This window comes from Nerophis lumbriciformis, linkage group LG17, assembly GCF_033978685.3.
Source record: "Nerophis lumbriciformis linkage group LG17, RoL_Nlum_v2.1, whole genome shotgun sequence".
Classification (NCBI taxonomy): Eukaryota; Metazoa; Chordata; class Actinopteri; order Syngnathiformes; family Syngnathidae; genus Nerophis; species Nerophis lumbriciformis.
In genome coordinates this window covers 35,865,163-35,883,331 of record NC_084564.2, presented here as the reverse complement: position 1 = coordinate 35,883,331, position 18,169 = coordinate 35,865,163, and the positions used below count along the sequence as shown (strand labels likewise).

Below are 18,169 nucleotides of genomic sequence, written 5' to 3'. Positions count from 1 at the left end.
TACCCAGCAATATGTTTGGAGGAGAAAAGGTAAGTCTTTAATCCCAGGAACACCATTCCTACCGTCAAGCATAGTGGTGGTAGTATCATGCTCTGGACCTGTTTTGCTGCCTTTCTTATAATGTGGAGACTTTAACATTGACCTCTTGAACCCTGACAAAAGTCCATAGATGACTATCGACAATGTACAGCCTGAGTTTATATCCTAAAATCACAAGGTCAAGCAGAATCTCAGTACACAGCGCCACACATATTGATAACATTTTTACAAATGATTTTGATAATAATATCATAAGTGGTCTGCTAATATCCGACATCAGTGATCATCTGCCAGTTTTCATAATCTATGACGAAAACTACAGGAGGAACATTGATGACAAAAAGTCATTTTGAAGAATTTGCACAGAACAAAGTCTGACAGCTTTCAAAAATGATCTGGGAAATCAATGCAATAAACTGTTACTGTAATCAGGGACGGCGTGGCGCAGTGGAAGAGTGGCCGTGCGCAACCCGAGGGTCCCTGGTTCAATCCCCACCTAGTACCAACCTCGTCATGTCCGTTGTGTCCTGAGCAAGACACTTCACCCTTGCTCCTGATGGGTGCTGGTTAGCGCCTTGCATGGCAGCTCCCTCCATCAGTGTGTGAATGTGTGTGTGAATGGGTAAATGTGGAAGTAGTGTCAAAGCGCTTTGAGTACCTTGAAGGTAGAAAAGCGCTATACAAGTACAACCCATTTATCATTTATCATTTAATCTAAACACACCTCTCGAAATGCAAGCGCTTCAGCAGGCATTTGCTCCAGTGATGACGGCTCACGGAGGTCATGGATGAAAATAGTAACGACTTGCCGTGGCTTAGGACTTTCTATAATGTACCCTTTTCTTTGTCCATTTCAGCTCGCTATGTTTTTTCCCGCTTGTGGCTCAAACACAAATACATTTTCCCATCCAACAAAATGGACCGAGGATCAGACAGGACGCATGCATATTAATCACACGTCAAAAAATGACCGCCGCTAAAGGAAATTATAGTTAACACGTTAACTGTGACAGTCCTAATAAAAACATAACAAAAGTTGAAGATTCTTTAGTTGGGAAGGGGTCCACAAGTAGTTCATTCCATACAATAAATTGTCATTATAACATCCTTACCATCGACACTGTGGCTGTTGCTGCCTGTAGCTTTTGTTCCAAAAACAGACTCAAAGTCCACTTGCAGACTCCCTGCAGGTGGCTGGGGAGGGGGCTGAGGCGTTGAGTATCCTTAAAAAAGATGAAAAGACGACAGCTGCAGTTAAAACAAGTGATGCCTCTCAAATAGGGCTTGGGTTTGCTTCTACAAGCAGGGATCATCAGCTAGCAGTGGAGAAGGATTCACACTAGCTGAATGCACACAGAGAGAGCCTTCAGTACCTCTGAATAGACCAGCTACAGTAGAGGGCTCTGTGGGGAAAGGAGCCTGGTGTGGGAGGTGCTGGGCTATGGACACTGGGCCACAGAAGGAGTCTGACACCCACAGGAAGCAGGAAGAAGAAGAATATGGAGAAGAAGAACCAGAGCAATAAAGTAAAAGGCATTTCAGGAACAAGCCAAACAAACAGGCAAAAGGAGACAGGAAGAAAATAATGCAGCTAATATACATAGGTTTTTAAATCTAAAGAAAAGTCACAAGTGTGAAATATTATAGAACATTATTGTAATTACCAAAGGGAGTGACTGACAGCATGTTATTATGAATATAAAAATTGAACTTTTGACGAAATGCATAAGATCTAATGTTTGCAAGGCTTTGAGCCATCAAAGTACCTGAGATGGAGTGTTCTAGCCGCACTGTGCATTTGTAATTGGTTGAAACAGAAGAGTTTGTGTCAATAAAGGGATTGTAACGATCTAGGGAATCAAAAATAGTGTTGGTAAAAGAAAAACAGAATTAAACTTAAAAGCTCTACAGCATGTTTCTACTATAACACAACACAGAACCAAACTGTTTATCAAAAGATGAGAAAATGTCCCATATGGGCATAATCTTCTTTGGGAGGTGATTGACTAACTTATACAAGGAACACATGTTTTTAAAAGGAATAGGCAGGATTTTAGCTTTGTAGCACATAGACAAGAAGACAACGCTAACATTCAAAATAGGGCAGCATGGAGAACAAGCAAGCTAGTCATGCGTCTACACATACATGAGCAATGAGACTTGAGAAAAAACAAAATGAGTCATTACCACCAAACATTTCATGAGCAGATGTCCTAGTGGAAAAGCTAACACCGTCTGAAGACACGACAGGTAAGTGAGAGGCATCGACAACGAGTTTTGAGAGGAAAGGGTTAAGGTTTGGCATGGAGTCGTCTCCAGCTTCAGCGGAGGTGAAAGGATCTAAGCAGGCAGAGGAAGAGAGAAAGAGAGAAAAAGAGACAGCAGAACATGAAACAGACCAAAAACGAGTGGAGAGGAACTGGTGGACATCAGAAGAAGAGAGCATGCAGAGGAGGTAAACCAAACCAAAAAAAAAAAAGTCCAGATACACAGGCGACGTTCCGAGTTGCGTTGGCGGTGCTTTACCTGCCCACGCTGTTGCCACGGGAAGCCCTGATGAGGCGGACTGCATGGAGGGCTGGAACGTTGACTGGAGGTCAAATAGGTCGCTCTCCATTTTCACTGCGCTGTACACAAAATCAAAAAGTAACTTTATTTGAATGCACTTTTCTTCAGTAATAAGCTGCCCTCTATTGATACGTACGCTGCATACTTAATTTTGACAAAACATGAATTTGACCTTAAAAGTTCTAAAAAATATATTTTTGGCTTTGACACATCTAATTAGCTTTGCAGGTTTTGAAATTGTTTTACATTATCCTCTAGCTATGGCTGCTCTGCTTCTGAAGGCTTCTCGTTCACTGTACTATAAAGTACAGGAAGCAATTTCTTACATGAATGTTTGTTTTAACTCAAAAGAAAGTAGGCACCCAATGCAATGCATGTATCTTCACATTTTGCAGTTTTTACATTTTCCTCATGAGGAAAATAAAATCAGTCAAAAGACTTTGAAGCTACAAGATGTGTAATAAGCATGCTACATTTATTTGCACAAGAGGTCTTCCATTTTCAGAAGTATGTTTTATGACATTGCGTGGTTATAGCACACGACCATAAATTACTTACAAACGTTGTTTCGCCCCTAAGCAGTTTGGCCGATGGTTATTTGCACGTGACAGAAGAATACGCGCAAGTCTTGGGAAGGGATGTCCTGAACAACATTTTTGGCCTCAATCCTGATCCGATCCCGAGTACCAATTGGATACTTTGACAATAACATTTTTTTTTACAGCAAGTAACTAAAGTAAACAACACATTTTTGTGAGGCTTATCTTATTAAATTCAGAATTTACTAGTATTATTGGAAATCAGATGATGTATTGTGTGGTATTGAATGCTACATACAATTTTAACTAAATAAAAAGGGACAGTGCGCAGTAGTAAACACAAGCAAAAGCTACTAATGGCTCCCATTTAAATCAACTGGGTTTTGCCCTCAAAGACTATCTCGCCGAATTTGTTAACAAAAACGACCTAAAACATTATTTTGTAACAATAAAAGTAAGAAAAATATCTATATAATCACTTTAAATGGCTTAAATGGTAAACGGGTTATACTTGTATAGCACTTTTCTACCTTCAAGGTACCGTACTCAAAGCGCTTTGACACTATTTTCACATTCACACACTGAGGGCGGGAGCTGCCATGCAAGGCACTAACCACGACCCATCAGGAGCAAGGGTGAAGTGTCTTGCTCAAGGACACAACGGACGTGCCTAGGTTGGTAGAAGGTGGGGATCGAACCAGGAACCCTCAGGTTGCTGGCACGGCCACTCTCCCAACCGCGTCATGCCGTCCCCCACTTTAGTATCGTTTATATATCCATCCATCCATTTTCTACCGCTTGTCCCTCTCGGGGTGGCGGGGGTTGCTGGGGCCTATCTCAGCTGCATTTGGGCGGAAGGCGGGGTACACCCTGGACAAGTTGCCACCTCATCGCAGGGCCAACACAGACAGACAGACAACATTCATATAATCGTACCAATTTATATATTGATAGTACCGACATCTGGATTACCCCTACTCTCCATTGAAGCTTTAGCCAGTTGGGTTTTTGTGTTGTCCTGCGTGTGTGTGTGTGTGTGCGCTTAGTCATTTCTTTTACTCTTGACTTTCAGTTACAATGACGCATGAAAGACACTAAAGTTTATTTTCCACCATGGTGGTGAAGATTAGTATCTTAGAAGTGTTTTCACACTATGGATAGATGACGCGTTGGAGCTGGTGTTCTGGCAAGACACGCACCTTCCTGGAATTCATGCAACTCCTCAATGTGTGTAACAAGGAATCCGGAAATGTTAATTGTGTCTCGTACCGCCCTTTTGAAGGAATCTTTAGCAATTACAATCTAGGTAAGGAATTGTTTAATGATCTAATTGAATTTTTTTTAACTGTATTTTATATTTCCTTCATGAGGTTTGTGAACATTGGGAGTGACTTAGGTGTCAAAATAGGTATATGGTCAGATTTGTATGACGTATCAGATTGTAATGTATTACTCCATAAGGAGTAATACATTACTAATTACTAGTAAGGTTTAACGTAAGATACCCATTTGAGCAGCTGGGTGTAGAAAATAGATCGATAGCTGGGGCCGTGCTGATTGTGCCCCCGGTGGTGGAGATAGGCGATGTATCAGTGGTGGCAAAGGAGGGCCTTTTGGAGAGCTCCTTGAGCCTCTGTTCCTGAGGAAGAAAGCAGGTCCTGATCAAGCAAACATGCCGAAAGAGAGAACAACGAAGACAATAGTTGCTTATACACAATACTTGCTTATACACACACATATGTATGTACACACACACACACACATATATATATATATATAATGTGTGTGTATATATATATATATATATATATATATATACATATATATATACACACACACACACACATTTACATACCGTATTTTTCGGACTATAAGTCGCAGTTTTTTTTTCATAGTTTGGCCGGGCTCCAGTGCGATTTATATATGTTTTTTTCCTTCTTTATTATGCATTTTCGGCAGGTGCGACTTATACCGTATTTTCCGCACTATTAGCCGCACCTAAAAACCACAAATTTACTCAAAAGCTGACAGTGCGGCTTATAACCCGGTGCGCTTTATATATGGATTAATATTAAGATTCATTTTCATAAAGTTTCGGTCTCGCAACTACGGTAAACAGCCGCCATCTTTTTTCCCCGTAGAAGAGGAAGCGCTTCTACTTCTACGCAAGCAACCGCCAAGGTAAGCACCCGCCCCCATAGAAGAGGAAGCGCTTCTTCTTCTACTGTAAGCAACCACCCGCCCCCGTAGAAGAAGAAGAAACGCGCGGATATTACGTTTCATTTCCTTTGTGTGTTTACATCTGTAAAGACCACAAAATGGCTCCTACTAAGCGACAGGTTTCCGGTTCATGAAAAGACGCAATCTCTCCATCCGCACACGGACTACTATTTCACAGCAACTGCCTAAAGACTTTCAAGAAAAGCTGGCTACTTTCCGTGCATATTGTAAAAACAAGATAGCTGAAAAAAAGATCCGGCCAGAGAACATTATCAACATGGACGAGGTTCCACTGACTTTTGATATTCCTGTGAACCGCACTGTGGATACAACGGGAGCACGTACGGTGAATATTCGCACCACAGGGAATGAGAAGTCATCCTTCACTGTGGTTCTAGCTTGCCATGCTAATGGCCAGAAACTTCCACCCATGGTGATATTCAAAAGGAAGACTTTGCCAAGAGACCTTTCCAGCCGGCGTCATCATAAAAGCTAACTCGAAGGGATGGATGGATGAAGAAAAGATGAGCGAGTGGTTAAGGGAAGTTTACGCGAAGAGGCCGGGTGGCTTTTTTCACGCAGCTCCGTCCATGTTGATATACGACTCCATGCGCGCCCACATCACGCTGGTTTTTAATATATTATTAAAGTTTGACTGACCTATCTGACTGTTTTTTTGACATTCCCTTTAGCGCAGTTAGATGCGGCTTATAACACGGGGCGGCTTATAGGTGGACAAAGTTTTGAAATATGCCGTTCATTGAAGGCGCGGCTTATAACCCAGGGCGGCTTATGGTGCGGAAAATACGGTACTCCGAAAAATACGGTACACATGTACATACACACACACACACACACATTCATATATACACATATAAACACATACACACATATATACATGTGTATATATATATATATATATACACACACACACACATATATATACACACACATGTATATACACATATATACATACATACATACACACATACATACATACACACATACATACATACATATATAAGGGGTGTAACGGTACGTGTATTTGTATCGAACCGTTTCGGTACGGGGGTTTCGGTTCGGTTCGTAGTTGTACCTAACGAGATTCCACACGGACATATTAAGTAGCGTACTGCATGTTGTGTAAACAATACTCAAAATGCCGGACATTTGAGGCATTTAAGAAACTCTGCCCTGACAGCTCCGCAAAAGAGGACATGTCCGGTGAAAAGAATCCTAGCGACCGGGCTAGCTAGGATAGACTGACCATACGTCCTCTTTTCACCGGACATGTCCTCTTTTGCGGAGCTCTCTAGGGCGGAGTTTCTTAAATGGCTCAAATGTCTGGCATTTTGAGTTAGGGTTTGCGTGTATTAACAATGTTAAAAACAAAAATTGTGCGCGCAGCAGCATTCGTGAGGGAGGTGCAGAGACAGAGAGAGCGAGAGAGTTATGATAAACGCGCATGCGTCGCTAGCCTCTGCTTTTTATCGATAGATTTATCAGACTTAATTTTTTATTATCTAGAGCTGGGGTGTCAAAAGTGTGCCCCGGAGGCCATTTGCGGCCCACAGCTAATGTTTTAAAGGCCCACGGCACATTCTAAAAATACTATTAAAATAAACAAAAACATAACAAAAGTGAAATAAAAAAGCTTAAAAGGTGAAATGTATTTTAGAAAAAGTTGCAATGTTGACTAATAAAACAAAGCTGTTTTTTTTCCTTCAAACTGTCATTGCTCAAAACATAATATTGAATCAAAATCAATGTTATTATGAATTATTGACCTATCCAAAGTTCCGATTACTTCACACCAAATATTCCACTAAGAAAAATATTTTATGTGGAAGATTTTGCAATTTTGGTAAATAACCCAAAAATGTATACAGTATTTTCCGCACTATAAGGCGCACCGGATTATTAGCCGCACCTTCTATGAATTACATATTTCATAATTTTGTCCACCAATAAGCCGCCCCGGACTATAAGCCGCGCCTACGCTGCGCTAAAGTGAATGTCAAAAAAACGCTGCGCTAAAGTGAATGTCAAAAAAACAGTCAGATAGTTCAGTCAAACTTTAATAATATATTGAAAACCAGCGTTCTAACAACTCTGTCCCAAAATGTACGCAAATGTGCAATCACAAACATAGTAAAATTCAAAATGGTGTAGAGCAATAGTAACATAATGTTGCTCGAACGTTAATGTCACAACACACAAAATAAACATAGCGCTCACCTTCTGAAGTTATTCTTCATTCGTAAATCCTTCGAATTCTTCGTCTTCGGTGTCCGAATTGAAAAGTTGCGCAAGCGTGGTATCCAAAATGGCCGGTTCCGTCTCGTCGAAGTCATCGGGAGTCAGTGTCGCTGTTGTTCTGTGAATCCTGCCTTCCGGAAAGCTCGGACCACAGTTGTGACCGAAATATCTGCCCAGGCATTTACGATCCACTGGCAAATGTTGGCGTATGTCGTCCGGCGCTGTCTGCCCGTCTTAGTGAAGGTGTGTTCGCCTTCGGAGCTGTGTGAAAAAAGCCACCCGGCCTCTTCGCGTAAACTTCCCTTAACCACTCGCTCATCTTTTCTTCATCCATCCATCCCTTCGAGTTAGCTTTTATGATGACGCCGGCTGGAAAGGTCTCTTTTGGCAAGGTCTTCCTTTTGAATATCACCATGGGTGGAAGTTAGCATGGCAAGCTAGAACCACAGTGAAGGATGACTTCTCATTCCCTGTGGTGCGAATATTCACCGTACGTGCTCCCGTTCCACAGTGCGGTTCACAGGAATATCAGTTGCTGTGAAATACGGTAGTAATCCGTGTGCGGATGGAGAGATTGCGTCTTTTTATGAACCGGATCGCTTAGTAGGAGCCATTTTGTGGTCTTTACAGATGTAAACAGGAAATGAAACGTACGGTGATATCCGCGCGTTTTTTCTTCTTCTTCCGGGGGCGGGTAGAAGAAGAAGCGCTTCCTGTTCTATGGGGGCGGGTGCTTTCCTTGGCGGTTGCTTGCGTAGAAGAAGAAGCGCTTCCTGTTCTACCGGGAAAAAAGATGGCGGCTGTTTACCGAAGTTGCGAGATCGAAACTTTATGAAAATGAATCGTAATAAAGCGCACCGGGTTATAAGGCGCACTGTCAGCTTTTGAGAACATTTGTGGTTTTTAGGTGCGCCTTATAGTGCGGAAAATACGGTACTTTGTTTTCTTACTGTACCGAAAATTACATCATTACATCAGTCATTAATTTGCTTCACTTTGGTTCAATTGTCTTAGTTAGAATCAATATGGGGAAGACTGCACACTTGACAACTGGCCAGAAGACCATCATTGATGGCCTCCATAGGATGGGTATGCCACAAAAGTTCATAACCAAGGAGGCTGGCTGTCCACAGAGTGCTGTGTCCAAGCATATCAATGGAAAGTCTAGTGGAAGGGTGAAATAGGGCAGGAGAAGATAAACCAGCAGAAGAGCGGACCGTGGGCTTCTGCGGATTATCAAACAGAGAAGATTCATGAATCTGGAAGAGATCCAGAAAGAGTGGAATGAGGCGGGCGTCACAGCTCCAAAAACCACTACATTCAGACGCATCCGGGAGATGGGCTACAACTGTCAGGGTCCTAGGGTCAAACCGCTTCTGAGCCTGAGCCAACGTAGGAAGCGTCTCAACATGGCCAAGGAGAAGAAGGACTGGACTATTGGCCAGTGGTGCAAGGTCCTCTATTCCGATGAAACTAAAGTGTGCCTTTCAATCGGGACTCAAGGTCCAAGGGTTTGGAGGAAAACGGGTGAGGAACAGAACCCAAGCTGCTTGAGGGCCAAAGTGAAATATCCACAGTCAGTCACGATTTGGGGTGCAATGTTCAGTGCAGGTGTTGGTACAAAGTACCGAAGATTGACGTATCATTTTGAAAGTACCATATTTTGATTGATTTGACCCGATCCTAATTTCTTTTTTTTTCTGCAGAAACTGAGAAGTAAATGGTGATTTCTTCACAGTAATCTAATTTTTTGAAATCCTGTTTTTGTGGGCTTTATGAGCTGGAAGCCCAAATGATGTACAAATAAACAACTAAATACTTGAAATCGTTTAAGTTGTGGGCCCTGAATCTATAATCTATGGAAGTTTAACATTTTGAGTGGAATTATGGAAATAATTACACTTCCATGATATTCAAATTGTCTGGAAATGGGATGTATACACATACATATATACACACACACATACATACTACATACATACATACACATATATATATAATATATAAGCACCTTAAGCGCTTTAAGTCGGGCCTGCTCCTCTTCGAGGGCTGCTTGCTTCTCCCGCTCATCCACTTTAGTGAAAGACATTCCCGTGCTCGCAAGCGACGACACAGCATTCGACAGAGTGCTGGCCCTGTGGGACAAAAACTCAAAGCTGAATAGAGACAACAAAGGGGTCCCACAAGGAACAAAAATGGTGACAGGTGGATTAACATACCTGCTGGCTGCAGTAGAGTCTTTCACCTTCTTGCCCTCTAAAGAGGCCAAATGCTGCTCCAGAGCCTCAAGAAGGCTGCTGGGAGCCTGTTGTGGTGAGAAAATACAGTCAGCCTGTCACTTGCACACACATGGACGACTGTGTCTGTGTGTGTGTGGACATTGACACCATGAAGGAAAGTGGTGGGCAACCAAGCTAGAGCTGAATACAAGCCACATTTTCTACATTTCCATTGTGTGTGAGATGGTTTACCAGACTTGGAGCTACCCACCACTGATGCACCAAAGACTGCATTCCAGTCACACATTTACTCTGGATGAGAGCAACATGTGTATGGCATGGCTGTATTGAGGCACGCTCAACAACCGGCGCGTTGTTGAAATTGGCCACTACTAATCACAACAGGGCAGCCATACTGCAGCAAATGAGCTACTCTGCTTTTACACATTAATGTACAATGACGCAGAGTCACCACACTGGTAGTTGTTTTTATCTCATTCAAGTTGTTTGACTTGTGCGAGACAGCGCAGAGGCATGCAAAAATACAAACAGCGAAGCAAGTCACAGACACAGAAGAAGAGTGAAATGATAGTACTTACACATACTGTGAACTAAAGTGGAAAGATAAGGGGAGAATACAGAATATAAAGGTGGTGACAGTCAAGAGGGGAATCCATTTGAGCTGCACAGCAAATAAACTGCCAACAGCACACCTTCCTAAACGCATGTAACCTCAACTGTCACTGTGCAACTGTGAGTAAATGCAATCGCAGTGAGCAACACCTTTGTGTGTACCAGACACCTTTATTTACTGTAGTAGGAGGCGGCAAAGAAGAAGGTGAAGCAAAGGAAGAAGATCTTGAGAAGAAGGATGAAGAAGAAAGGACAGAAAGAAGTGTACCTTCTTTGAAAACGTGCACTTAAAGATGGAAAGCATGCAGAGTGCAAGGAGACAACCAAAAGAGCAAGGCCAACGTGGCCCGGTGTTAAAAAATTAAAATGGGTTTGAGCCAGAATGAGCAAATGGCCTCGGGTTGCCTACAGATTGACAATAGTTGGAAAATTTGGAGGCCACACCTCAAATCCAACTAGAAACCTTATTAAGTACAACTGTACAATCCAGTAAGGTTGTTTAAGATGTTTGCCCTAACAACAATGTCAATACTCAATATTTTTCTCATTCAGAGATATTAACCCCAAAATCTGTTTATTATTGTGGTTGTCGCATGCGGTGGTATAGAACTGCATTGGCGATTATACAATGGTATCTAATGTTGGTGGTTTGTGTTGAGATCAAGAGCAGCTGGAAAGAGAGAAAGGATATCAGTTCGTAAGAATATGAAGCTTACCTGGGAAAGGTCTGGAATGTCTCCTCGGTCAATGCCCACTTGCTGCAGAAGCAGAAGGATAGACGAATTACTGTTTTCTGCACCAAAGCCAAGCGGTAAAAAAACGGCGCTAATGTACCTCAGCCACTTTGAGAAACTCTGATATTCGGGTCATTCGGGTGAGGAATTTCTTGTAAATATCCAGACCTTCTTTGCACTGGGTCTTCTTCATGTCAAAATATTTCTCTGTTTGGTGACAGAGGGTGCTGGTTACATTTTTTGAACCGCAACAATTGTCCACAGAGGCTGGAATGTGAGAGAAGGCGTCTTACCGAGCAAGTTGATGATACCTTCGTTATACGCGGCAAAGAGCCTGATGGAGTCTTTGAAGAGGAGCATGAAGGCAGCGTTGATGACTCCATTAGTCAGCTCGTTGGCATTGACCTGCAGGAAAGCAATCAGCCCAGATTTGTATATATTCCTGACATTTTTTTGTTGCGATACAAAGAGTGGCAGCAAACAAAAGGCTTCGACACAGCAGCCTCATACATGGATAGCATTTTTTTTGTCAAATTTGTATAAAGCTGCTGCCTCACAGGGCACTCGTAGACTCACATTGAAATCGAGGAGGGCGTCCATCTGGTTCTGAATAATAGGGATGGTCTTGAGAAGCTTCTCTGTATTCATGGTCCTCATGACGCCGTCCACTCTGCGTAGACAGCGGGAGGGTGTTTGCAGACCGTAAGACACGGACAAGTTATACCACATTTGCTGAAATGTATGCGGCCTTGCTCAAATATGCCCTGTGCTCCAGGTATTCACAGGTGTGTCGTCCACACCTTGAACAAAAGTTATGAAGAATTTAATGTACTCTAATTTAATGTTATCTATTTATGGGGGAATTTTTCTATTTGTTTAATCATTTTAAAAATCCTACAATCGAAGACATGACACACAACTATATTAATTTAAAATGGCAACTTTCTGGCTTCAAGAAACACTATAAAAAACTATAAAATAAATTGTGGTAGTAATGGTTTCATTTGTAGATCAAGCAGAAAATCAATCAATTTGAGGAAAAAAAAGGAATTACTCAAAATTTCTATCTTTTCATTAGTCTGCAGTTCAAAATGAGTGTTCACACCATAGAGAGCTGTGGCCACAGGTGGATTGACATGAATAATGGTTCCAACACAAGAGATATGAATTGAAACAAAGGATAGTCTTGTCAAACTTCTTCAAAAAAGTCAATCATCACACAATGTAGCAAAGGATGTTAATCTAGGGTTGTACCGTATTTTCCGCACTATAAGGCGCACCGGATTATTAGCCGCACCTTCAATGAATGGCATATTTCATAACTTTGTCCACCAATAAGCCGCCCCGGACTATAAGCCGCGCCTACGCTGCGCTAAAGGGAATGTCAAAAAAACAGTCAGATAGGTCAGTCAAACTTTAATAATATATTAAAAACCAGCGTTCTAACAACTCTGTTCACTCCCAAAATGTACGCAAATGTGCAATCACAAACATAGTAAAATTCAAAATAGTGCAGAGCAATAGCAACATAATGTTGCTCGAACGTTAATGTCACAACACACAAAATAAACATAGCGCTCACTTTCTGAAGTTATTCTTCATTCGTAAATCCTTCGTCTTCGGTGTCCGAAGTGAAAAGTTGGGCAAATTTACGATCCACTGGCAGATGTTGGCGTCGTCTGGCGCTGCCTCCTCGTCTTAGTGAAGGTGTGTTCGCCTTCTGTCATCCATTGTTCCCACGCAGTTAGCAGTCTAGCTTCGAATGCCCTGTTGACACCAATATCTAGCGGCTGGAGGTCTTTTGTCAATCCACCCGGAATGACGGCGAGTATTGAATTAAGCGCGTAAGCGTGTCTCTCAATGTGCTGTTATGAGCTAGCAAATATAACAACTACACTACCCAGCATGCAACGATAGTTACGAGCATGCGCGGTAGCCCTGAGAAGCGTTGTATGCTGGCAGTTAGCACGCTGTGAGTAAACGTTGAGAACTCAGTTAACACGCCTCGTCTGCATTATTTATAATTAGACAGACAACACACTTAATAGGAGCCATTTTGGGGTCTTTACATGAACACACAAATGGAAATGAAACGTCACATATCCCAGCATGCACCGCGCGCTTCTTCGTCATCCATTGTTCCCACGCAGTTAGCAGTCTAGCTTCGAATGCCCTGTTGACACCAATATCTAGCGGCTGGAGGTCTTTTGTCAATCCACCCGGAATGACGGCGAGTATTGAATTAAGCGCATAAGCGTGTCTCTCAATGTGCTGTTATGAGCTAGCAAATATAACAACTACACTACCCAGCATGCAACGATAGTTACGAGCATGCGCGGTAGCCCTGAGAAGCGTTGTATGCTGGCAGTTAGCACGCTGTGAGTAAACGTTGAGAACTCAGTTAACACGCCTCGTCTGCATTATTTATAATTAGACAGACAACACACTTAATAGGAGCCATTTTGGGGTCTTTACATAAACACACAAATGGAAATGAAACGTCACATATCCCAGCATGCACCGCGCGCTTCTTCTACGGGGAAAAAAGATGGCGGCTGTTTACCGTAGTTGCGAGACCTAAACTTTATGAAAATGAATCTTAATATTTATCCATATATAAAGCGCACCGGGTTATAAGGCGCACTGTCAGCTTTTGAGAAAATTTGTGGTTTTTAGGTGCGCCTTATAGTGCGGAAAATACGGTAGTTGCCTGGAGGTGTTCTTTTAGTGCGGTTTTGAAGGAGGATAGAGATGCACTTTCTTTTAAACCTGTTGGGAGTTCATTCCATATTGATGTGGCATAGAAGGAGAATGAGTTAAGACCTTTGTTAGATCGGAATCTGGGTTTAACGTGGTTTGTGGAGCTACCCCTGGTGTTGTGGTTATGGCGGTCATTTACGTAATGGAAGTAGTTTGACGTGTACTTCGGTATCAGGGAGGTGTAGCGAATTTTATAGACTAGGCTCAGTGCAAGTTGTTTTACTCTGTCCTCCACCCTGAGCCAGCCCACTTTGGAGAAGTGTGTAGGAGTGAGGTGTGATCTGGGGTGGAGGTCTAGAAGTAACCTGACTAGCTTGTTCTGGGATGTTTGAGTCTAGATTTGAGTGTTATGGAGGTGGGTACCAGGAGGTGCATGTGTAATCGAAAAACGGTTGAATGAGAGTTCCCGCTAGAATCTTCATGGTGCTTTTGTTGACCAGAGAGGAGATTCTGTAAAGAAATCTTGTTCGTTGGTTGACCTTTTTGATTACCTTGTTGGCCATTTTATCACAGGAAAGATCAGCCTCTAGAATGGAACCTAGGTAGGTGACCTCATCTTTCCTGGTGATAACAATGTCACCCACTTTAATAGTGAAGTCACTGACTTTCTTAAGGTTGATTTGGGACCCAAATAGGATGGATTCCGTTTTACCTAAGTGTATGGATAGCTTATTGTCAGCGAGCCAGGTGCAAATTCTACAGAGTTCGGCACTGAGGATTTTTTCCACCTGTGACTTGTCCTTGTCTGATACCAGCAGGGCCAAGTCATTCGCAAACAGGAACAATTCACAGTCGCATGCTGATGACATGTCGTTTACGTATATTAGGAACAGTAAAGGCCCTAATTTACAGCCTTACACCAACATATGTTAGGCATTCTCTGCAGTTGAGTCAATAAACTTGCCTGGCAACTATAATTAATAAAGTATTTGATTGATTGCCGACATTACAAATCCCCAATTTGTAGGTATGTTAGGTTTATTGTAACAGAGACAGAATATGAAAAAATACCCACATAAAAACAACATTACATTAAAGCCAGGAATTAATTTATATTGAATTGAAATGTTTTTTCTCCCTAAGCAAAAAGCGGCAATGATCAGTTTTGGATAGCAGGCACAGATGCTTATGTAGTTGGTCACCAGGGTTGCACACATCTCATGAGGGATTTTGGTCGACTCATTTATACATATTTTGTCCAAATCCTAATTTTTTTGCTCAATGGGCTTTACTACTTCAAATCCTGCCACACACAGTATTTTTAATTGCCTTAAAGGAGAACTGCACTTTTTTGGGAATTTTCCCTGTTATATATATACACACTGTATATAGTAACAGACACATTCATAACAATATGTAAAAGTACAATATTTAATGTTTTGTGGTCCTTTTATGCAATATTGGAACTCCTTGGTAACAGACAATGATGACGATTATTTTTGGACAAATGAGGATTCACAACCTTGTGTTTTTGTACATGAATATACGGAGCATGAACGACTGATTATAAAAGCAAGTCCTAAGAAGAGGGCGAAACACTGTTGCAGTCGGAAGCCGAGAGAGTGAGGAGGGCGTGACTCGACGCTGCAAATGTGGAAGTTGTGCAACTGCAAACGTCCCCTTTGAGCAAACGGACATCTGTCCTTCGAATAAGTCACTATAATATTGATCATGATACATGAAGCATATCACGGTGTCAAGCTAGCTGTGTACAAACAAAACATGGAATGTGGGCTAATACTTTACAGACATTGTAATGTATTTGTTCATGTTTTTTCAATCAGTAGAGATTGATGACCAATCACATTGTGTTGTTCATTACAAACTCAAAAGTCATTCAGCTGTTGATGCAGTTTCTAGCTTAGCTCTTGCCGTAGCTAGCTTACGGCTAATGCCGTAGCCTGCCGTTGCAGGGCGATGTGTTACAACGCTAGCAAAACAGTGCCTTAGTGTTGGCTCTTACAATGTTGCTAAAGCTTGGTTATTATACAGGTTACGGAACGTAAATGATATATTGTTGGTAGGGGTGTAACGGTACGTGTATTTGTATTGAACCGTTTCCGTACGGGGGTTTCGGTTCGGAGGTGTACCGAACCAGTTTCCACTCGGACAAAAGTAGCGTACCGCACGTTGTGTAAACAATGCACACCAAGGCACAACAAACGGCATGCTAGCAGCGATTGGGCTACGACAACATGTAAAAGCCAGAGATGGAAGAACCTCCTGCCTCGTTAAGATCTCCCGTTTGGGAACACTTTGGCTGCGCGATACAACAATGGAGGACGGAGGTTTGCCGACATTGTTCAGCAGCTGCTTCTGACAAAACGTCAAACATGCTAACCCATTTGAAGCGTCACCACCGCATTCAAGCAGCCTCTCCTCGGCGAATCAGGCAGGGCTAAGGCAATAACAAATGTTTTCATAGCAGCAGATTTAAGTCCATATTGCATTAAAGACTAGATTTTGACCCACTTCTATGGTGGAAGAACAATAAGCCCATATTTCCTCTTACTGCCAAGTTAGCCAGGCTGGGGGGGAAAAGAAAAGTTAATCTGAGGCCGAGTTGACTTGAAACTGTTTAATGTTGCACTTTTTATATGTAGAAGAAAAGTTTTGTCATTTTATTTAATCGGAGCAACAACTTGAGGCAGTTTGATGTTGATTAACGTGGACCCCGACTTAAACAATTTGAAAAACTTATTGGGGTGTTACCATTCAGTGGTCAATTGTATGGAATATTTACTGTACTGTGCAATCTACTAATACAAGTCTCAATCAATCAATCAAAAAAAGCACTTTATATGTAGAAAGGTTTTGTTAAGAAACCATTCTGAGCCTTGTCTTATTTAGTTTTTATTTTATATAGGTTGACCACATTAACCCTGGCAACAGACACTGTGTGTATATTTATGTTATGCCATTGTTTACAAATTTGGTAAATAAACAACCAAAAAATGTATATTTTGTTTTCTTACTGTACCGAAAATGAACTGAACCGTGACCTCTAAACCGAGGTACGTACCGAACCGAAATTTTTGTGTACCGTTACACCCCTAATTGTTGGTGGTTTTAAATGCATTTTCAAAGTGATTTAGAGGCAGAATGGGCTATAAGTAGCTGCATTGCTAGCCACCTAGAAAGAGTCGATTATTACAAGTTAGAATGAAAAAAAAACCAAAAACATTTTGACCTCTTGTACGGAATGTGAACGATAGGCAAAATTCCCCCCAAAAAGTGCAGTTCTCCCAAGGCCACTCCAGGATCTTAAGGTAATTTTTCCCTTGGTTGCCTTTGCAGAAGGTTTTAACTTAACCACGACCCATCTTCAGTGTTTTAGCTGAAGGGCTGAAGCCCGTAGGGTCTCAAAATCCAAAATTGTACGACCTGTTCATCAACCCCTCAGTGTGGTGACGTCTTTTTTTACCTCGAGCAGATAAAAAGCCTCGTAGCAGATGGTTTCCACCTCAATCTTTGACAGCTGGGATTGTGTTTTTGGGCTTATATTCAGCATTTCTCTACCTTTAAACACTTTTGAGTCGAGTTGATGCCAAAGCGCTCTCTTGGGATCATGAAACAGCTCCTCCCTTGTAAAACTGTGTTGTACAGTATAACCTTTATTTTTAACAGTCTGTCTCTTTCGGTTACAATAAACATATTGTAAAAGTTTTGTGAAGTCTATATCATTGAGAAGCAGTTAACTTACAAAATCAGCATGCGAACAATTATTTATTTTTCCCAAAGTATGAAGATATATGGTATAGGGCAGTGGTTCTCAAACTTTTTTAAGCAAGTACCACCTCGGAAAAAAACTTGACTCTCCAAGTACTACCGCAATGACCAACATTAAAATACAGTATTGAAGTAGGCCTTTATTTATTAACAAAAAGGCAGAGGTTTTATTTAACTATTAAACAAAATTATATATAATATTTTTGGCCATGGTAACACTACACACGGTTTGAACAGTAACACTGTGTTTGAATATAGGAAATAAAACACAGTATTTTAATCAAGTGAATCTTTAGCGTACCGCTAGTGGTACTTGAACCACAGTTTTAAGAATGACTGGTATAGGGTTTTGAATCAAAAGCAACCAGACACTCTATAGACCATATTGCAACTGCATAAGTAAAGACAAAAATATTGAGTAGTGTTGCCTCTAAGAATGTTGAATACTCAGTACAGAAGCATTTATTAT

The 18,169-nt window shown here is 41.6% G+C and overlaps 1 protein-coding gene across 14 annotated transcripts in view; it reads right to left on the bottom strand.

Annotated features, from left to right (window-relative positions):
• Positions 1–18,169, bottom strand: part of LOC133614838 (phosphatidylinositol-binding clathrin assembly protein-like) — a 50,247-nt gene that overhangs the window by 12,211 nt on the left and 19,867 nt on the right. For 5 of the 14 annotated variants that reach the window (XM_061973138.2, XM_061973139.2, XM_061973137.2 and 2 more), the window contains 12 exons: positions 11,788–11,881; positions 11,505–11,616; positions 11,312–11,418; positions 11,194–11,235; positions 9,845–9,930; positions 9,637–9,760; positions 4,652–4,785; positions 2,566–2,666; positions 2,227–2,379; positions 1,806–1,889; positions 1,413–1,505; positions 1,152–1,262 (listed from right to left, as the gene is read on the bottom strand). In XM_061973138.2, coding sequence (XP_061829122.1) covers positions 1,152–1,262; positions 1,413–1,505; positions 1,806–1,889; positions 2,227–2,379; positions 2,566–2,666; positions 4,652–4,785; positions 9,637–9,760; positions 9,845–9,930; positions 11,194–11,235; positions 11,312–11,418; positions 11,505–11,616; positions 11,788–11,881 — 1,241 coding nt within the window. The remainder of the gene's footprint in view (positions 1–1,151; positions 1,263–1,412; positions 1,506–1,805; positions 1,890–2,226; positions 2,380–2,565; positions 2,667–4,651; positions 4,786–9,636; positions 9,761–9,844; positions 9,931–11,193; positions 11,236–11,311; positions 11,419–11,504; positions 11,617–11,787; positions 11,882–18,169) is intronic. The other 9 variants (XM_061973150.2, XM_061973154.2, XM_061973151.2 and 6 more) reach the window with 5 other exon arrangements.